This window comes from Pimephales promelas, chromosome 17 (assembly GCF_988280905.1).
Source record: "Pimephales promelas chromosome 17, fPimPro1.hap1.1, whole genome shotgun sequence".
Classification (NCBI taxonomy): Eukaryota; Metazoa; Chordata; class Actinopteri; order Cypriniformes; family Leuciscidae; genus Pimephales; species Pimephales promelas.
In genome coordinates this window covers 15,793,075-15,815,938 of record NC_142785.1, presented here as the reverse complement: position 1 = coordinate 15,815,938, position 22,864 = coordinate 15,793,075, and the positions used below count along the sequence as shown (strand labels likewise).

General features: G+C 36.6%; 2 protein-coding genes across 5 annotated transcripts in view; both read right to left on the bottom strand.

Annotated features, from left to right (window-relative positions):
* Positions 1-952: 952 nt before the first annotated feature.
* On the bottom strand, positions 953-15,477 carry asah2 (N-acylsphingosine amidohydrolase 2). 2 transcript variants are annotated; one of them, XM_039664764.2, is made up of 21 exons: positions 15,375-15,477; positions 14,333-14,468; positions 13,091-13,200; positions 12,692-12,835; positions 11,556-11,732; positions 11,320-11,447; positions 10,657-10,734; positions 8,726-8,846; positions 8,257-8,382; positions 7,974-8,060; positions 7,786-7,890; positions 6,210-6,291; positions 5,989-6,104; positions 5,672-5,766; positions 5,528-5,567; positions 4,663-4,761; positions 4,439-4,534; positions 4,193-4,345; positions 3,783-3,839; positions 3,593-3,681; positions 953-1,531 (listed from the first exon to the last, which is right to left on the bottom strand). In XM_039664764.2, the coding sequence occupies exons 2-21, from the start codon at positions 14,460-14,462 to the stop codon at positions 1,333-1,335; spliced, it is 2,232 nt and encodes a 743-aa protein (XP_039520698.1). In that variant the 5' UTR covers positions 14,463-14,468; positions 15,375-15,477; the 3' UTR covers positions 953-1,332. The 2 variants fall into 2 exon arrangements, with proteins under 2 accessions (XP_039520698.1, XP_039520699.1); XM_039664765.2 differs by having other exon boundaries at positions 13,091-13,197.
* A 2,105-nt stretch (positions 15,478-17,582) lies between these two features.
* Positions 17,583-22,864, bottom strand: part of sgms1b (sphingomyelin synthase 1b) — a 28,309-nt gene continuing 23,027 nt past the window's right edge. For all 3 annotated transcript variants that reach the window (XM_039664775.2, XM_039664773.2, XM_039664774.2), the window contains exons 4-6: positions 22,028-22,181; positions 18,815-18,981; positions 17,583-18,735 (exon numbers count right to left, since the gene is read on the bottom strand). In XM_039664775.2, the coding sequence (XP_039520709.2) occupies positions 18,562-18,735; positions 18,815-18,981; positions 22,028-22,181 (495 nt within the window). In that variant the 3' untranslated portion in view covers positions 17,583-18,561. The remainder of the gene's footprint in view (positions 18,736-18,814; positions 18,982-22,027; positions 22,182-22,864) is intronic.

The window sequence follows — 22,864 nt, the reverse complement described above, 5'->3', positions numbered from 1 at the left end:
GCAGAACAGTTTCTTACATTTTAGTGCTTGTGGAGGAAATCCGAGCTGCTAACAACACACACTCTTGAAGCTCCGCCCTCTGTGCCGGGAGCAGCAGTTTATTTGCGTTTAAAGGGACACACACGAAACGATGCGTTTTCACTGACCCTCAAAAAGCACCTGGTCGAATGAAAACAATATATGAAGAGTTCAGATGCAAAAGCCTCTAAATGCCATTTGAAATTTTCTTCTAAAATGATCATTTTTATCAAGCTTGTATATGTAAGTTCAGTAATTTCACTTAAATGGCAATGAAGATTACCTATTAATTGTAATTTAAGTGAAATTACTAAACTTAAATATACAAGCTTGATAAAAATGATCATTTTAGAAGAAAATTTCAAATGGCATTTAGAGGCTTTTGCATCTGAACTCTTCATATACAACTTTTAGTCTGAGTAGCCTACAGATGTCTGATGACTTTACCAAAACAAATTATTTCTTAAAGGGATAGTTCACCCCAAAATTAGATTTCTTCATCATTTAGCATACGCATTCCAAACAAACCCATAAGACTTAATGATATTAGGCTATTATTATGAATGGTTATTATTCAGTGTTCTATTGAGCCATTTTGTTCTTCCAATTACTACTTTTACTAAACTTTTTTGGCTAGAGGTGAACTGGCCCCTCGACCGTGCCTGATTTCTGTTTTTCTCCATTCTGTCACCTGATAGAGTTAATATCCAGATCCAACTCCTCCCACATTACGTAAACCTAAACATACCCATCTGCCCCTGATTCTTAACCCCACCCCTTAGATCTGGATCCAACTCCGCCCCCTGGATCTTGTGTACTGCACTGAAGTGCTTCTGTTATTTTCCTGTATCATTGTAAAGCTGCTTTGAAACAATCTGAATTGTACAAAGCGCTATATAAATAAAGATGACTGGACAAAACAAAGGGACACAAATTTAAATTAATAAGCCTACATGATTTTATTAAATACATTCAGAAGAAATACCTACCTAACTTTAACAGTTTGCCTCTATGTGTGCTGTACAATATTGTGAATATTGTATTTATTTAAGCAGCAGAGACCAATCAGAAGCTAGGACTGGAACAGATCGATAATAGGCTACTTTACCAAACAACAATTTTACAATTTTTTTTTAGAAATAAAAAAAAGCAGAAAGGTTGATGTTTGCGCATTTGACGTATATATATATATACTATTCTTGCATGCTTACCTTAGACAACAACATTAGTTTACAAATTGATGCTGCTTATTAAGCACTGAACAGCTAATATTTTACAGCAAATAATGTTCTTCCTCAGTGATACACTGACTGATCAAAAGTAGTAAAAACTTCTGGTGACTTTGAAAGCATCAGAAGCGCCCACGTATGGCGTGATGATGGTGTTGTTATCCTTGGATTGTTTGTAATGTCCAAAGTGTTGAATCCGGTAGGTTCCTGTCTGCGCTGTGAGCGGGATGTGCCACTCCACTTTTGACTGACTCCGGCCGGCAATCCCTTTAATCCAGTGAAACCTAGTTACACACACATACACGAAATGAGTCAGAATCTTTACTATGGAGTGAATTATGTGCCATAATTAAACAAACAAATCCAGCATTTTGCAAACAAACTCGATCTGCTTTGCAAAGAAAAACTCGTCTCGCAGACAAACAGAAAGCAATTTGCAAAAAACCAATGTCAATTTGACTGTTTAACAAATATTAAAAACTGAGCCTAGATAATATGCTATTTCACAAATAAATACAAACCATCCTACAAATTGCATGTAACCTTTGAACAAATTAGTGATGTGTCGTTCATGAACGATTCGTTCATTTTGAACGAATCTTTAATATGACTCGGGACTATCGAGTTGTCTCAGGGAGTGATTCGTTCATCTTGTGTTACCCGCGCATGCGCATTGCGCAACATATGGATTCTGAATCTGTACTGGAAACAGAAATGATTAGTTCATCTCTCGAGTCTCGAGTCCGAGTCTTTCGTTCTTCCTGTCAGTCCCATTGAGCCTATGCTGTCAGACCACCGGAAAGAGGAATGATTAGTTCATTTGAGTCTTCGGGTTTGAGTCCTTCGTTCTTTAGTCACGTGAATTGTCACCGTATTGAATACCCAAATTCACAAACTTTTTACAAACTAATTCACAAACCTTTTACAAACAAGCACGTAGATGATGTATAATATAATAGTAGTTAATTAATGTACAATATATAATAAAACACACCACAGATGCATAATATAGAAAAGAGACGGACAGGGACAATAATAAGGAATAAGGAATAATGGACGTTAATGTTTATTGAACATTTGTATTTTAATGCCTATATAACACAATATTCAGACGCAGTCAATAATACGAATCTAATGTTGTATTTGATGCGAGACCCGTGGCCACGTGAGAAAAGAACGACGGACTCAAACCCGAAGACTCAAATGAACTAATCATTCCCCTTTCCGGTACTGAAAGCATAGACTTAATGGGACTGACGGGAAGAACGAAAGACTCGGACCCGCCGAACCCGAACTCGAGAGATGAACTAATCATTTCTCTTTCCGGTGCTGACAGCATAGACTCTATGGGACTGACAGGAAGAACGAAAGACTCGGACCCGGCCGAACCCGAACTCGAGAGATGAACTAATCTTTAATCTTTCCGGTCCTGCTATATCGCATGGCACGGCCAGCAGACAGCACAGATCAGAGTCAGACACTGACGAGTCAACAGCTAACGTCTCGAGACATGAGAGGAGGAGAACAAACCTGATAAATATGAAGTTGCAAAGCAAAGAACGTCTCGGATCAGGAGGTGAGGTGAACTATAACAGGGTCAGACTGCATAGCCTGAACTTTAGACCCAGCAACTAATTAATAGCTAACGTTACAGTTATTTCAGTTGCTTTTGGCTTTGGCTGCATTACCCTATTATGTTATTTTTACAAATGTAATTAAGATTTTCGTAAGTACTAGATGTATGGGATATTTAACATGACATTTTAATTATATAATTATGAAATGACCGAAATGAACGAAATGACTCGATAAAAGATTCGTTCATTTTACTGAACGAGACTCAAAGATCCGAATCAGTAAAATGATCCGAACTTCCCATCACTAGAACAAATACCAAATCTAGTGCATACAAATGCATATCAGTCACAAGTGTTACAATTCTGTTCGACAGGTTTGGCTCAACGCGCAAAATTCAGAAAAACATTGATAAATCATCATTCAATCAAAAAAACTTTGAAGCCATATTCTCAGTTCCAGTGACGTACTTGCGTTTTGCCATTGCGTAGTATGTCAGTCAGTATACATTGTATAGACTGTCTAATCTACAATTCGTTTAGGATCTTATATGGATTTCGGTTTGAGGAATGAACTGGCTATATAATGTGATAAGACCTTGACTCAGCGTTTGCCTTATCGGGGGACAGAGATACGGTCAGCTTTAAGATGTCTTCATTAACACAAGCTCAAAGTAAAAGTATAAACGAATCAATGTGATATAAACATTAGAGAACATTTAATAAAAAACGTGAGCCTATACTGTATACAATGTGTAGACAGAACATTACCTTGTTTCCCATGATGCGTCCGTGTGAACTATTTCCCATGTGTTGGTGTCGTTGTGAAACCTCTCCACTGTGACCAATGTCTTATCTCTCTGATATCATAATCACCACAGATTAGGCATATCTCATGCATAAAACAGCTTGTTTTGCAAAAATAAAAATACTGTACAGATACTGCTACTAAAGTACTCACAATATCTCCAGAGTGTCTCGGGTTTCCACCAACAAATGTGACGGATGCTATTTCTCCCTGTAGAATAAAAAAAAAAATCACATAAATCTTCTTAACTGTTGCAAGCTTAGCTTTCACTAGTTCACTCATTTCGATAAAATCTTAGATTAGCAAAATTGTGCTGGCAAAAATGTCCACTGTCAGCGTAGTGATGTTTGATTCACTGCCGACACAGAAATTACTTTCAAAACTAGCAGATTTCTGTTGGTCAACGAACGCAACGGATTCGCATGACCAACTTGAACATGCATAAGGGAACTTATTCCCCCTCATGGGAAACTCCCTGTTTCCTATTGAAATGACTGGATTTTGCCCACAAAATTCCATCGAGCAATGGTATATGTGACCGTGTATCACAATTATTAACCTACCGCTCTATAGACAGGGTTAACCTGCTCCAAGACGTCACCAAAGGTGGTGTTAGCTGGCGCTACATCTTCCACGGGGTCCTTCACTTGATTAAAAAGTGTGTCCTCATCAAAGAAAGGAGGTTCGGGACCCTTAGGCAATTCTCCTATTGTTCCCTGTGGAAGATTGGTTCATTCGTGAGATCAGACATAATTTCAGTTCATTAAAAAGTTACAAAATGACTGGAAGGCAATGAAAAATGGAATTACATGAGCAATAGCTTTGGCAAGTCCTCTGTAGCGCTGGATATAAGCCGAGAGAGTGTGAGGGCCAAAAATGGTGGATGCGCCCTCATATCGCTGGATCTGTGAGAGCAGAAGAAAACCATTTGAAAAGCCAGACCAAAAAACACATTTGTCTGTCGTCTCATTTTGACATGATCTTGTAGCACCATGTTAATACCATGACTATTATGGTGGTCAACAATATATACCTGATATTCTTCGTATGTAGTGATGTAGTGGGTGTAGATGTTGCAGAGACCAGCAACAACCACCTCTGCATTAGTGAAAGACTCTTGCACCTCCAACTCCTATGAAAACCATGTGATACAGCAAAAAAAAAAGGTTTTGTTAAAAAATCTACTTCAACTTCGGATTCATACATGGTGTGTCAACCTGTTGTGGCAGGTTTGATTCCACACTCTAAAAAATGCTGGGTTGTTTTAACCCAATTTTGGGTCAAATATGGACAAACCCGAAATGTTGGGTTAAAAATGTAATGTAAAAATGTAACCCAACGGCTGGGTTAGTCCATATTTGACCCAAAGTTGGGTTAAAACAACCCAGCATTTTTTAGAGTACATTAAGTATTGAAGATATTGAAGATATGAAGAGGAGATTAATAAGATTATTGTTTTATCTTTCTGTTGTTGAAAATGCAAATGAAATTACAGATTCATATTTTTGTGAAAATTGTGATAGGATGCATTAAATTGACAGTAAATATATTTATATTTTATGGAAATGCTGTTCATTAAACTTTCTATTTATCAAATAATCCTCAAAAACATGTCATGCATTTTTGTCATGCATTTTTTAACATGGATAATAACTGGGCAGAAAATCAATATAGAATGATTTCTGAAGAGTCATGTGACATGTGAACTGGAGTAATGCTGGTGAACATTCAGATTTTCAATTGCAGGAATACATTTCACAATGTCTTTTTTTTTTTTTTTTTGAATCATACAAATGCAGCCTTGTTGAGCATAAGAGACCTCTTTCAAAAATATATAAAAAAAAAAATCATAATCATTCCAAACTTTTGACTGAGTGTACAGTATGTACCGTTCTCACCTTTTTGACTGCCTCCCGTATCCTTCTCCCTGACATGGTACTGAAACAATGAAGACAACATGAGTTGAACAATATTGTCTGGTTATGAAGACACTTTTCCCTATATTAACACAGCTGCTGCATTTGCGAATTAACAGAACTCACGTGAATTCTCCAGGGACTGCAACTATGGCTAAAGAGCCAATAGTGATGATCTGAACGTCCACAATGGCCGGATGCCATGGGAGGGGTGAATCCATCTGCATGAAAACAGGAATTACTGTTATTATTTCAAAACAAAGAAAACTTTAAAACATGTCATATGAGTACTTTCCATTACCCATTCTCATGCACTATGTAAAAAGTGCCAATTCTAGAGTGATTGGCACATTGTTATCTTATGCTAATACTAACTAAATATACCGTATTGTAGATTGGATTTTGTTATTCTGTTCATTTATGAGCTCTACTTGTCCTTATACCTCCCCGGTGCTGACGAGGATGGGTTTAGGCCAATGACAAGCCTTGGACTCATTAGATGGGGGTCCCAAAAGCGCATCTCTTATCCCATCCCAAAAGGGGTCTCCATCTGTATCCCCTGGTCACAAGAATTAACACAACCATAATTATCAGATATGTGACCAACAATAAGAACTGACAAAGTATTTCTCAGGCTTGTGACATTCATAGCTTGCATCCTTACCTTGTACGAAGTCGAATTCGCCTCCTCCGTCAATTGTACCAGCGGCAAAACTGTGTCCCAGAGCAGGTTTACACGTCCGTCCCTGGTGATAGAAACTCTGTCAGCATGAAGTTCACACAGTTTTTGGTACAGTGTGCTTTTGGCTCAAAGGGTGCTTCAACTAAGTATAAGCTCAGGGGTCATAAACTGTACCTTTCCTTTTGAGGTAGCAATACTTGTTTAGGTAGATGTTTAGGCAATGTAAACAGTGCTTTATCGTTATGTCACATCCCCTCTATAATTGCATGGAAATTAAGGTAACATTAGATGGTTTCATAGACAGGGCTTAAGCCAGGATTAGGCATTAGTTAAATTAGGAAATTTAAGTAGCTTTTATAAACGTGCCTTAGAAAAAAATATTACCGGCGTGCATCTTGAGACAAAACTATGGCACTTAAATATATTACAGGACATCTCAGTACAAGTTGCTTTTAGTTAAAGCTGCAGTCTGCAGTTTTTTTCTTTTTGTCGCCATCTCTGTTCGAAATCTGCAATTGCAGTAATTCGTGGTATTATTAAAGGGTTAGTTAACCCAAAAATGAACATTTTGTCAGTATTTACTCACCCTCATGTTGTTCCAAACCTCTATGTGTTTATTTGTTCTGATGAACACAAAGGAAGATATTTGGAAGAATGTTTTAATCAAACAGATCTCATTCCCCATTGACTACCATAGTAGGAAAAAATACATACTATGGTAGTCAATGGGGAATGAGATCTGTTTGATTACAACATTCTTCCAAATATCTTCAGCAGAAGTTCAGCAGAACAAATAAACACATAGAGGTTTGGAACAACATGAGGGTGAGTAAATATTGACAGAATTTTCATTTTTGGGTGATTTAACCCTTTAACTGTTATACGTGAGTTGTACTTCGGCACTGCACAGTGTGGATGAACACAATGTTTGAGGAGACAGTATCCGGTGTGGATACTGGCATTCAGAATCACAGATTATTCTTTTTGGAAGTATGACCAACATAAGAATTTTCACCAAAAAATGTCGTCTTAACAAGTAAGAAACATCCACTTCTGTTATGGTTCTGACATTGCAGTAAATCGCGCTGATTAAATCTAAATATCGCTTATCATATCACGCAAAACCGTGCAACTTTGTTCTCAAATTGTTAATTCTAACAACATCAGCATTGCGTGACTACATGTAATGTCCATCCAGTACCACTGGAGTTGAAAACATTATTAAAAGCTTACCGTTTTGAATCGAGCTAAGGCAAGCAGACAGTTTTGAACACTATCTGGTTATGTATTTTCTCAAATATGTATTTTGGATCATTTTAAAACCAAAAAAAAAAAAAAAAGCTACGGACTGCAGCTTTAAAATAGCTCAAACATGTATTTTAGTCTGGGACTAGCTTAAACCTAGTCTGTAAAACCAGACAGACAGTAATATATAAAGTTAACAGGATAAAAAAAGAAAAGATGCTACAAAATAAAATGTATTGTGAAAAGTGGTATACAAATCAACTTTTAGATAGTCTCATTGCCTGTGTTTTGTGTACAGGAGCACTGTACTCACTGAATGAGTGGAGTTAAATGGGACAGTTTCATCGGTCATGTTGACCCACTGATGTGCGCCGTGAACCGGTCCGTGCAACTCCTGCTTTGCACTGCTGTACAGCTCCTGCAGAACAAATACACTCGGTGAAGAAGCACACTCCACACACATGCTCATAACGATCAAGCAATATGACAACTGACACACACCTTAGCTTTTTCATACATATTCTCTCCTATGATCCTGGTGCTTTCAAACATGTCCTCACCCGGTCCAAAAGCTATGCATGCTTTTTTCTATTGAAAGGCACATGTTAATTAGAACTGTGAGTGAATATTTGAAATATATTTTGAAATGCAAGGTTATATTTATGTCGACAGACATATAGATGGATGGATGGATGGATGGATGGATGGATGGATGGATGGATGGATGGATGGATGGATAGATAGATAGATATGTATTATAGCATATTGTATAATAATAACTCACTCCACCGACAGGGCAGGAGCTGTTAAGGTAGTCACACTTCTCGCCTGTGTTCACACAGACGGGGCCGCGAATGTTGGGAGATGAATCTCCAAGATTACTGGAGGAAAAACCAGCAACAAAAGGACCCTGGAGGTAAACAGCCCATGAGGCGTTAGCACTGCACTTTTCATACTGTCCACAACTCAAAAAGCCTATTAAAGATAACTGCCAACATAAGCAACATCAATAGTATCTTCCATTTCATTTCCACAGCAGAGTCTTGCTGTGTCACATAATAACATCATTAATTAACCATTGTCATTAAACTTCCTCAGTGTTTACAGCATTCGCATGGGAACTATTGACTTTATTGAGTAGAAAAGGTCCTTGTGTACTCTTCAAGAAGCTTATAACTAATAAAGACAATCCATTAATCTTAATGGTGGAGCTCAGAGGGAGAAGGAGTAATTAAAAAAGGGTGACCTTTTACCTCACCAGGAAGAAAGCCAATGTTTTTATCCTGCTCGAAGGCATAGGAGGCGTAGCCAAGGTTGTCCGAGCTCACCATGCGATTGGTGTTATTCATACTGACGGGATGGACAGCAAACCAGCTGAGGACAGATGCATAGCCAATGCAGTAATTATTAGTGCATTTTGAATATTTGTCAGAAGCCGAATACCTTGATTCTAAGATCCAACTCTGTTTGCAATAAAACTTGTGATTTTCTGATGTAAAATGGATACAGCATATAGTATATACACTCACTTAAAGGATTATTAGGAACACCATACTAATACTGTGTTTGACCCCCTTTTGCCTTTAGAACTGCCTTAATTCTGCATGACATTGATTCAACAAGGTGCTGAAAGCATTTTTTAGAAATGTTGGCCCATATTGATAGGATATCATCTTGGAGTTGATGGAGATTTGTGGGATGCACATCCAGGGCACAAAGCTCCTGTTCCACCACATCCCAAAGATGCTCTATTGGGTTGAGATCTGGTGACTGTGGGGACCATTATAGTACAGTGAACTCATTGTCATGTTCAAGAAACCAATTTGAAATGATTCAAGATTTGTGACATCGTGCATTATCCTGCTGGAAGTAGCCATCAGAGGATGGGTACATGGTGGCCATGGTCAGAAACAATGCAAATGTAGGCCGTGGTATTTAAACGATGCCCAATGGTTACTAAGGGGCCTAACATCCCCCACACCATTACACCACCACCACCAGCCTGCACAGTGGTAACAAGGCATGATGGATCCATGTTCTCATTCTGTTTATGCCAAATTCTGACTCTACCATCTGAGTGTCTCAACAGAAATCGAAACTCATCAGACCAAGCAATATTTTTCCAGTCTTCAACTGTCCAATTTTGGTGAGCTCTTGCAAATTGTAACTCTTTTTCCTATTTGTAGTGGAGATAAGTGGTACCCGTTGGGGTCTTCTGCTGTTATAGCCCATCCGCCTTAAGGTTGCGCGTGTTGTGGCTTCACAAATGCTTTGCTGCATACCTCGGTTGTAATGAGTGGTTCTTTCAGTCAAAGGTTTTCGCCCACAGGACTGCCACTTACTGGATGTTTTTCCCTTTTTTTTTCTTTTTTTTTTGTAAACCCTATAAATGGTTGTGCATGAAAATCCCAGTAACAGCAGATTGTGAAATACTCAGACAGGCCCGTCTGGCACCAACAACAATGCCACGCTCAAAATTGCGTAAATCACATTTCTTTCCCATTCTGACATTCAGGTTGGAGTTCAGGAGATTGTCTTGACCAGGACCACACCCCTAAATGCATTGAAGCAACTACCATGTGATTGGATGATTAGATAATTGCATTAATGAGAAATTGAACAGGTGTTCCTAATAATCCTTGAAGAGTTCAGATGCAAAAGCTTCTAAGTGCCATTTGAAATTTTCTTCTAGAATGATCATTTTTTATCAAGCTTGTATATTTAAGTTCTGTGATTTCACTTAAATGGCAATGAAGATTACCTATTAATTGTTATTTAAGTGAAATTACTGAACTTAAATATACAAGTTTTATAAAAAATCATCATTAAAGAAGAAAATTTCAAATGGCATTTAGAGGCTTTTGCATCTGAACTCTTCATATATATATATATATATATATACTGTGTATATATATATATATATATATATATATATATATATATATATACACATACATACATAATATATAAGCCTCATTAGCTGCTTCCTTGGGACATTATATGCAAGCCATTCACCATATTAGAACAGTCAAAGCAAGTCCATAAACATTTGAGTGTAAGTTGACTGAGTGTTAGCCAATGATATTTTGGCACCATTGATTATTACAGTGAGTAAAGACACCCTGGCGGTTCCAAGATGGCTATATGTCTGGAGCGTATACATATGATAAAAGGTGTATAATACCTGAGCAATCCCATTCCATCCCCATCCAGATCTGTGAATTTCATGATGACAATCTGCTTGTCTGTGTTGAATTCATATCTGGATTGGAAACAAAGCCATAAATTAACTTGTAGTTAATTGGGAGTGTTGTTTAATGTGTAGCTAAAATAAAAGTATTTTTGATGAAAAAGTTAAAACAGTAAGGAAGATTGGGGCAAGTTTTCACACATTTTAAATGTAAAACAAATTTGAGACACAAAACAATTCATGAAACTGCAAAAATGCTAATGTGATAATAATATACTGTACCAACATACAATTTTAACACACACACAATAGCAATGCTTTGTTAAATAGTTTTCTGACATGTAATGCCAAGGTAAGAAAACACAAAGTAAAGTATTATAAATGTCATCACACATTTTGGGTGAACAATCACTTTAAGTTGTACCAGTATTTAATGCACTGTGAACAAGACATATTTATGAACTATAACGTTAATAAATACTGTAAGAATATATTGCTCATTGTTATTGTTCATGTTAACAAATGAGACCTATATTACAAATGAGAATTATTATCATTACAATTATTATTAATAGTACAAATTTCTGACACTGGTGGGATTTCAGCTCATTTAAACTGCTGTTGGATCAATATGAGCACATCAGTTAACGCACAAACCTGTTTCTCTCCTCCTCAGGGTTGTTCATGTATGAATGTGGGCTTCTGTTCAAGTTGTTGTCGACTAGTTGTCCTTTATTTATGAAAATTCGCCCAGGTCTCAAATTCCTATGAGCTATATCAATACTCTGATAGACAGGACATAAATCATTATCAATGACATGTTGAAGGCATTTACATGAGCTAAAGAGTAAGCATAGCTAACATATATTTCGAATGAGAGAATACAAGCATACCTTGACTATTCCACTGACGATGGCTTGTATAGATGGCTTAATATAGCCTTTACTGGTGATCATAAAGAGTGTGTACTGGAAAAAGCCACCCAGGCCTGAATGTGTGTGCGTGCCACTCATGACCACATTGTCCTGTCTGTACAGGTCTCCATATTTTGCCTTTAGCTCTTGAAAAACCTAAAATGGTATGAGACAATGACAAAATAACAGATGCCAGGGATGAACAGATGGAGAAAGTCTAGTTTGAAACACACACGTCAGATTCTTAGATATGGAAAATCCTTGTATTCATTTTGTTTATACATGTTTGTACCAAAATTTGATTTAATGATTCCAAAAATGGCAAGTAGTGTAAAATATGAATAAATAATACATTGATAAAATTATTTCTGAAGTCCCCCTGCAGTCAAACATTTTATCCCTTAAAACTCATCTTTAATCACCGTGACATATGTTTTTTTTTCCTGTCGAAAAAAAAAATGCTTCATGCCTTAAAATAGCTTGAATGTTCATTAAGTGTAGCAGATCTAGGAATATGTTAATTAGCCCCGCCTCCACTCTCTCACAGCACCTATACTTACTAAAGTAATCGCTGCACAAAGGTATCCCTCTTTACAACGTCGGACACATAACAGTAATATGATAAGTCTTTTGTTTGATTATGTTATCAAACAGCTAATAATATTTTGCTAATGTTACATGAACTATGATCCCTTTCGCCATCTCAGAGTCAGACCGCTGCCATAATCAGCAGAAACAACATTCAAAGTTATTTTTTTCAGTGTCAATATTCCTTGATTATAGTGTGTGTGTGTGTGTGTGTGTGTGTATTCAGTTATAATATATATAATAACTGATATAAGTTATCAGTTTTTCTATATACAATTTCATATTCATGCCACAGGCCTATTCTTTTTAATTTGTGAAATTTAATAGCAATTGACAAATAATAAGTAAATTCTGCTGAATTCATAAAAATAAATTTTTAATAACTTAGAGCCAAAAAAAAAAAAAAATCCATCATTGATCAATATGCAATTAATGGAATTGCTTTATGCACACATTTCTCCATGAATACAGAAGACCAAACTCATAGTAATGCCAGTGAATGTGGCAGTGTAGTGTTTGTGCGCTACCTCAAGCCTCAGTCTCTGAGAGACCATGCCGATGTCCGCAGTCACGAACACCACTCTTTTACTGCCGTCATCCACAATGAAGGCTCGACTGAACAGGCGTGTGTGGATCCCTCTCGCAGTCTGCTCAGTATTGGCATAACCCATCTTTCCCATGGAGAAAAATACAAAACATTGGCAATCACAAAGGCCTTATCTGTCCCTTATCAATAAATCTGATCAATGGACAGTTATAAACATTATCAGACCCTAACAACTGATGAATATCAACTGCCATAAACTTCCACCAATAATCAAACAGAACAGCTGGCAATAGATTTTCTTTAGAGGAAAATCAAATGATGAGAATCAATATAAAGAAATGAGCTGAGCATAAAAGAATTGAAATGAAATGAAACTAACCATAGGCAAATCCGCCACAGGCCCTGTGCAGTCCGCACGACCCACACCGATCAGATACGGGCTCTCTTGAGGATTTACTGTGGGGGTCGGTTGCTCTGGGGTCGTTTCTTCTGGTGCACAAACAGTTAAAACCACTTGGGATCCAAAAGTCTAAAACCACTACTTGCTTATATTTTGTGCAGTCTCCGGCAAAAATATTGCTCAAGAACAATAAATGTTGGTCTGATACATCATTTTACTTTAAGAAAAGGTTCTTCATAGAACCTTAAAGGGTTCTGTTCTGTCAGGCTTATCATATATAGAACCTTAAAGAAGTTCCTATATTGAATCATTTCATGGATTTAGTACTACAGCTCTTAAAGGGATACTCCGTTTTTTTTTTTTTTTTTTTTTTTTTGGAAATAGGCTCATTTTACAACTCCCGTATTGTAAGAAACTGTCTAGTTACTGATATTCTTCTAAATATCAGAAAATCGGCTCCATGGATTCAAAAATGGTAAAACTCAACTGCTTAAAGGGATAGTTCACTTTGAAATTAATGTTTTATATGTTTTAGCTTACCTCAAGGGCATCCAAGATGTAGGTGTCTTTGTTTCCACAGTATTTTCAATTTTGATATGTTTCGGTCAAGTGAAGATCTAAACATATTTAGATATAGGAAATCACAATGGAAGACGATTTCGATATATCTAAATATGTTTAGTGAAAGGTAAAATTCCCGAAATCTCTGTGTAAACAATAAGTGACGTAGACACGCAAGCGATCACTTCCAGCGCATGCGCAGACCGAAGCGCCCCTGCCATCAGATCAGTTGGACACGGCTGTGGTTACACGAGGTAAAAACTATATAAATACTGTTCGTTTTCTCACACAAACTGCTCGTTTCGTGTCTTAGGCCATCAATGTGTACTTACATTTGCGAGTCAAAGACACCTACATCTTGGATACCCTTGAGGTAAGCTAAAACATATAAAAAATTAATTTCAAAGTGAACTATCCCTTTAAAATGTTGTAAAATTAGCCTTTTTTCAAAAAAAAAAAATACTGGAGTGTCCCTTTAAACATATTTTGATCACTAGACTGAAATAACCCATTAAACATGAGACATTTCTCCTTATATAGAACCTTTTTGGCATGCAGGGTTGTTTAAAATTGAATAGAACCACACTGAACCTTTTTTCTAAGAGTGTGATTAAAACCAAGAGTACTGTTCAGAAGAATTACTTTAAAACATGTTATTACGTTTTTCCGAATCCAATTTGAGAGCCAAGACCGTGATAAGCCCCACTGACACTGCTGTCATCAAAAGGAAGAGAACTATGAGCGACATCTCCAGACCGTTGAGACGACATCCCACAGTCTTCCGTGCCATCCTTCACTGGGACACACAGAACAATGTACATAAGGTAACATGTTATTCTACAGTATTCTTGTAAGATGTAGTTACTATATCAATATCTTTGAATTAACCCTAAACAAACCCTAAGTACCTTAGTTATTTAAAATTACTCAGTACTTATACATGTAAAATTACACTGTAACAAGGACATCTTACAATAAAATGTAACCCAAAATATAAACATACTACAGTATGTGTGAAAACAGTTCTACTCGAGCACAGTCCAACAACTGAAATATCAATCCATATCCACAACGATCGAAATCACGTGTCGGCACATGTCGCTATCATGCACACACGACCATTCAAAAGTGAAGATCTGTATGTTCTTGTGTGTCTTATGATCACCAATTTATTTGATCTTGAATATTTTGCAATATTTGTTTTTTTTTTTTTTTACAATTTAATAACATTTTGAAATGTAATTTATTCCTGTGATGGCGAAGCTGAAGGATTGAGAAGGGAAAACACACAGAAAAGTGCACACACAATAGCCTATACACTTTTACAAAATAACAGTTCAAAAAATAATTCATAATATATATATATATGAAGAGTTCAGATGCAAAAGCCTCTAAGTGCCATTTGAAATTTTCTTCTAGAATGATCATTTTTTGTCAAGCTTGTATATTTAAGTTCAGTGATTTCACTTAAATGGCAATTATGATTACGTATTATTTGTTATTTAAGTGAAATTACTGAACTTAAATATACAAGTTTGATAAAAATCATCATTAAAGAAGAAAATTTCAAATGGCATTTAGAGGCTTTTGCATCTGAACTCTTCATATATATATATATATAGACACACATGCACGCAACATTCCAGTACAAGCATTATAGATTATCAAATAAGTACTGTATAATATGTGGGAAACTACTTACATGTTTTACTCTTGGTGCAAACTCAGTAAATGGTGCAGATTTTGTGTGGAAGAAACACGTGAATCCAGTGTGGAAAAAGTGCACACTTATATAGCTAGCTGGACAAAGGTGGTATTCTCTCATTTATAGCCGCATTTAATGTTGACATGTGAAACCAAACTCAGATTAGATTAGTTGCATAACAGTTGAGATACCAGTGACCATCATGATGTTAATTTTTACTACAGAGGGACTATTTCAGTTAATGATAAAGTCACAAAAAATGTTGCTTATGGATCACAACTTGTAAGAATGTCTTCTTATTTGTAGTTGTGTTTTCTATTTAAGCGGTCACTTTTATACAGTGTTTGCATAGAAATGTGTCTTTGCAGTGTGTGGACACAACCACCATACAATGAAAAAAAATTCCAAAAATCCATTTACCCCTTTTTTTTAATCCTCAAAAAGCTTTAAAACTCTCTATAATCAAGTCGTTTGGATTTTATGAGCGATATGATGTCATATTACTCATGCTCCGCCCACGATCACAGGTGGACTGTCCCATATTAGCATATTTCCGCCCTCAGCCATTTGCATACAGTCCCCCATGATGCTGCGTTCACACCGAAGGCGAATAGCGCGTCAAATTCACTGACGCGTCTAGCTTGACCACTTTGTGTTAATTCGCGTGTCAAGAGTGAAACTGACGCGCGTAAAAACAAAAGTTTGAAGCGAAATGCACGCGCGTGATGCGCGTCACAAGCGAAATCCGTTGGCGACCATTGTTTTTATGTCGACCGAGCATTCATCGAGAGAGTCACCGCTCTGTATTTGCTCTGGAGAGCAGAACAGCGGTGTGGGGATCATCGTCGCCATATATTTGTGTCCACCGGACCCTTCGGAGGTGAACCATTTGGTGAGTTTCACCATCTGGATGACGGCCGATGTCAGCGGTACTTCCGCCTGTCACACGTCCAGTTTGACGACCTGTAGTCCCGCATCGGAGCGAGGATCACCCTCGCCCTCATCCATCTAATCCAGCTGTCATTTAATTTTGTTTTAATGATAAATAGAGCCAGCCTTCAAAAGTTATTAACCTGTCCTGTGAATTTTTCTCTCTCACGTCCAGACACGAACTTATGCACATGTATGTTGGTTGTCTTTACATCATAATAATATTTCATATAATCTTGATATGGAATGAATAACATTCAATACAAAATGCCTCGTATATACAGTAGAAATAAAGTTTTAAATGATAAAATATTTGCTTTGTTGTGCATAATCCCACCACACATTTAGTCATATTACAAAATAATTTATTGAAGCATCCAGATACTTCACCACTTGAGCAAGCAGCAGGCTCCTGATTGGTTAACGCGGCGCGAATTCACGCCAAAGTTCAGATTTTTCAACTCGGGCGGTAGACACGAATTCACGTCAAACGCGTGAATGCAAATAGCACTAAGTAAATCATTCGCGCTTAACGCGGCAGACGCTCAATTCGCGTGAAATTGACGTGCGAATGAGGCGTATTCGCGTCTTCCGCGCTGCGCTCTATGCCTCATTCGCGCCGCAGGAATTTTTTACGCGCGTAACGTGTCTTTGCATTGACTTAACATTGAAATCATTCGTGCCTGACGCGCTATTTGCATCCGGTGTGAACGCACCATGACAGCTCTTTATGCGTCTTGTGTCAACAAGCTGAAAGGTGTGGGGTGAGCAGTTGCTAATTATCATTTAAAGAGACATGCACCAAAACAGGCATCTGTGAAATCCTTGCTTGAAAGCACAATCCTCTTGTTCGTTAACACGGTCAGGGTCTGAATCGGGCTCCAAATGGTTTGAAATCGACTCCATGGTTGATATCTAGAGCTAGCGCCGTGGTTCTGAACGGGCGTGACATTTCTCGAACACAACAAACTGGCAGGCTAAATAAATCACAGTACATTTTGCATTTCGGAAGACTGAGGAGAGAGGAGCTGTAATCATGTAAAATATGTGAAAAAAATGCATATTTGAATGGTCAAGCATGAAAACATAATCTAGTACACCTCAAAAAAGGGCATAATAGGAGCCCTTTAAATTTTATTTTTGAGTGTCACATAGCCACGAAAATCCTTTAAATTAAAGTTGAAGATCATGAGAAACACTGATGACTTACATTGATGATATACTCACAGTCACAAAAATTAAAATAAAATAATCATACAAAGAAAGCAGTTTTTGTGCTAATATTTGTCATTTATTTGTTTGTCAATGAACGAACACCTCCTACTGTTACATCACAATAGCAGCTTGTTGAATAGGGTGGTCAATTGGACAGAACATCTGTTCTGGCTTTCAGAGAGGATGGATCGGGTCACATCGTTCTTGTCATTCAAACCGAGCACAACCTGCAGAGACCTGGAGTTCAGTAAGAACCATAAAGCACCAGCTGTCTGACAAAATATGATACAAAGACATTAATAAATACTTTCCGAACACAACATCAGAGAAATGGTTATGGACAACCAAATTAGCTTTGCTGACACTATCATGGAAATACTCTTCAAAGCGAGCAGGATTGTTACATTCGGGCGACGAGGTGAGTTCTGTTTCAAGCATATGTGGTTACAGCATGACCACCCTGAATATAGTCCAAAACACTAGAATTGTCTTTGAACGAACATAAATACACTGCAGTTGACTGCCAGAACAACGTTCCCGAACTATTAAGGCACTGAGGAGGAGCATTCGATGTTTAGAAAAAACAAAAACAAAGAATTAGTTAAAAAAATACAAATTATATTCATATAAACCTTCTCTGACAGCAAACGACTAGAAACTGTACAAAACTTGCTCAGATTTAATGCGTCAAAAAATTGCTTGAGTTAACAAAAATATCTTGAGATGATGGCTTTATGCCTGTAAACAGGTGCAAAGATACTTGGACACTGTCAAGTTATTCGGGAAAATAAACATTTTTTTTTATTGACGTAAGATGATATCACAGGCCATCGAAAGCCCCATCCATGGTTTTGTCTCCATTCTTAGGCCCATTCGTGATAAGTTGTACATCCAAAAATCAATCCTGTGAGAACGGCACAGAGGAATGACAAGCTTTGGATGACTAGTCTGTTAGTTAAAGGGATTGGCTACAATGTCAGGCTTGTTCCGGCACTTTGGGCACATGTTTTGGAGACCAACTTCCAAAATTGCACGTCAGTCAGTCTGAATCTATCCGTGTGTACTTCACGTGACCCCACTGCAGCGATCTCCACGAGAAGGGCTTCTGGTAGCTGCGGGGGACGACGGTGGGAACATTGCTTTCCAGGTACTGGAAAAATCTGTACCACCACACGTGGGTGAAAAAGTTGGTCTGGGACGTCTCTTTGAGAGCCTAAAACAGATGCAGATGGTTAGAGGTTAAAATACAATATAGGGCTCTGAATGGAAATGTTGACGACGTCGAAACGCACTTGTTGGTTAGCCATTGTGTGATACCACCAGAAGAGACGTGTGGTGATGAAGTAGGCCACAACAACATCAATCGTGTAGTGGTCATGAGCAAGAAGAATGCAGAACACTCCTATTGCACACATCGCCCAGCAGCCCCAGTGGTACCACCAGAACCTTCTCGGAGAATCTGTGAGGTGCGAGAAAATTAGGGGGTGTTATAACAGTGAATGCTTCTTTAATCCTCCAGTAAAGTGAAGAATTACAGAACCAAAGGTGAAGTTCATCACATTAAAGGGATACTTCAGGATTTGGCATTAAGCTTTGTAGGCTATTAGTAGAAAACCTGTAGTATTCTCAAAATTACCATGCTTTCCGCCCTCATATCCCCCTGAGACGAAAGATTTATGCTTTTTTTTTTGTCTGGAAAAAACATCCGATGACGCAAAAATCAGTGATGAGTGCAACATTATTTGTTTAATCTGATCTGTTTTAAAATGAATGTGTAAGTCTCATTATTTATTCCCCTGTTCACAGGAACATTAGATTTAATGTTCATTATAATATGCAAGTAACGGAAATATGTGTGTAATTTTTATTGTTGTTTATTATACATTTGATATACACTACCAGTCAAAAGTTATAGATCAGTAAGATTTTTTTATGTTTTTAAATGAAGTCTCTTCTGCTCACCAAGGCTGCTTTATTTGATAAAAAAAAAAAAATGACAAACAGTAATATTGTGAAATATTATGATAATTTAAAATTACTGTTTTCTATTTTAATATATTTTAAAATGTAATTTGAAAGCTGAATTTTCAACACCATCACATCAGTTTTCAGTGTCACATGATCCTTCAGAAATCATTCTAATATGCTGATTTTATGCTCAAAAAACATAAATTATTATTTTCAATGTTGAAAACAGTCATGTACCATTTTTTACCCAAAAATTCTATAATGAATAGAAAGTTCAAAAGAACAGCATTTATTTCAAATATATTTTTTTTCTAACATTATAAATGTGTTTACTGTAACTTTTGATAAATTTTAATAAACATTGATGAATAAACATATTTTCTAATTTCTTTCCCCCAAATATAAAAAATCAATTCTTACTGACCCCAAACTTTTGAATTGTAGTGATTAATGTTACAAAAGCTTTCCATTTCAGATCAATTCTGTTCTTTTGATCTTTCTATTCATCAAAGAATCCTGAAATAAAAATGTAAAAAACTGTTTTCAACATGGATAATAATCATAAATGTTTCTTGAGCATCATATTATAATCATTTCTGTAGGATCATGCGACACTGAAGACTGGAGTAATGATGCTGTAAATTCAGCTTTGATCACAGGAATAAATTACACTTCACTATATATTTACATAGAAAACCACTGTTTTAAATTGTAATAATATTTCACGATATTACTGTTTTTTAAATTATTTTTTATCAAATAATTGCATGCCTTGGTGAGCAAAAGAGACTTCTTTTTAAAAACATAAAAAATCTTACCAATCGAAAACTTTTGACCGGTAGTGTATAGAAACAAATTTCCCCTTGGGGTTTAATAAATTATTATTGAACTGAACTGTATTACTAAAAAAGACGGTAACACATGACTGGCATGACCTTCATAACCATGATATTGACATGTCTTGAATATGAAGTAGGGTTTAGGCATATTAATGACAAATGTCATTAAGTGTTTTTCGCTCAATAATGACATTTTGAATGCAAATATGACATTGTTTGAGATGTCTTTGTTATGACATTTTGACATAAACCAATACATAATAACCTGTCAGTGTCTTTGTCATGACAGCTTGGCATAAAATGAAGTTAAACTGTCATGTGGTTGGCTTTGACATTGGCTGTCATGAGGCATTATAACTGTCATGAATATTTTTCGTGACCTCAACTACAGTGGTACAACATTGAATTGTCATGACAAAGACACTGACAGGTTATGATGTATTGGTTTGTCAAGGTGTCATAACAAAGACATCTCAAACAATGTCATATTTGCTTAAAAAATATCATAACTGAGTGAATGACACTTAATGACAGTTGTCACAAACATGCATAAAACTTCCTTCATATTCATAACATATGTCATGTCATGATTATATAGGTGTCATGTTAGTCTTTTGCACACCCCTCCAAGTAAAGTGTAACCAAAAAGGCTATATTTTTGTTAGAAAAATATCTTTTCAAGTAACATTGATGTTGTTCTGTTGGAAAAAGAATGTGTATGTTTCGGTTTGGAACAAAATCTTTCAGGTTTTTTTGGGACATGCATTTTTGAACCAGATCCTATGAAAATGTTTGGAGTTTCTGAAGAATTTTTGAGACTACATTAGTACAATAGTTTGTTTCATATGGGTTAATCTCTACCAAAAGGGGGGGGGGGGGGGGGGGAGTATTACTTTATTTTGGAAGAAAAAGGAAGTTCCAGCTCTTAAAATATGTCTGACAGAGCTGACTGGTGCACTACATTTAGAAAGATTTAGATACACCCAAAAAGACAAGAGTTTGTTACTTGAAAATGTTTGGTCCTCTATTATTTTTTTCTGCAAGCTTGTGATTATGTTTATCAAGTTTTTCTGTACAATTATTATTAGACTCATGTCTTTTTTATGCTTATTTGTTAGGATGCGTTTCATTTTTTTAAAGTGTAATTACCAATAATTTTCTAGTTAAATAAATTTAAACACAAAAGAATATGTATGTTCCATAAATTTGAGCAGTCGGGTGTTAAAATGAATTTAATGAAATTTGTTGATTTCAATGGAATACTGGTAATTCTCAGATCTTTTAAATTTCACATAATGATGTATTCAAATCAAATGTATCATGAATATTAATAAAAGCTCATAAAATGTGAACTTTCAAAGAATATTTGAATAATAAAAAGGGTGAAAATGTAGAAATGACTTTGATACAACTTTTAAATTGCTATGCAATCACTCATTTAAGAGAAGTTACTAATCAGATATAACTCAGACGACTTATTATTTTGAATGCATTATAGGTGTAAGGTATTCCACTTACAAATTAAACTTGTTTTAGTGAATATTTGGCTTGAAAAGTTTTTTGGGGATAAAATAAATGTCAAATCAGTTTGATTTTATTGTAATCTAAATAATGCAAGACCCTTCATACATTTTTAAGTGTGCATGGTAGCACTGTATGTCCACTAGGGGACCGTGTTGTCCCAAATCGTCTACTCACACTCCTTCATGAAAAGATAAGTGAGGGTGAGCATGACCGTATGGCCACTGTACAAGTAGTCTCCACACAAGTTATGGGAGCCTGTGATGGTCAGACCCCCTCCTGCGATCAATTTCATCACCCGCCGTATCCGAGATTCCCAGTCGCCATACAGCTGCCAGAAACAACACACAAGCATTAGCATCATGTTATTCACCCAGAATTCCTTCATCTATTTTGATTCACCGCTTGACCTTATTTGTTTCTACAAACTCAGCAAGTTCCTGTCAAAAACAATGACCCCTTTGAGGCGCAACATAAAAGCAACAATGGCTCCTAGAAAGCAAAGTTCTTGGCGTTTAAGTCTAGGCTTTTTTGTTAGCATGTCATATGCAAGAGGAAAGCAGGTTCTAACAAGTTGCTGAGCTTGATGATACATGTTTCCTGCATGCCCGGTGGTGTGGATTTCCTGTCTTGTGTAGCTAGTGTGTGTTCACGGCATCCCATCGGTGACACTGAGTCACACACACTGTTGCAAAAGGATCGCCAGTGCATTGGCAGGCAGCATAGCAACACTAGAGCAGATACACTCTAAACAATAATTTCATTTCACAATAATATTGCTCATACTCCTGTACCCACTGGAGTATGAGCAATATTATTGTGAAATTAAATTATTGTTTACACAAACTTTTATTTTGGATGCGATTAATCGCATCCAAAATAAAGGTTTGTGTTTACATAATATATGTTGGTGCACTTTGTTTAATTATTTTGTACATATATAAATACACACACATTTATGTAAATTTAAGAAAAAAATATTATTTATATATAAAATATTTATATTTATATAAA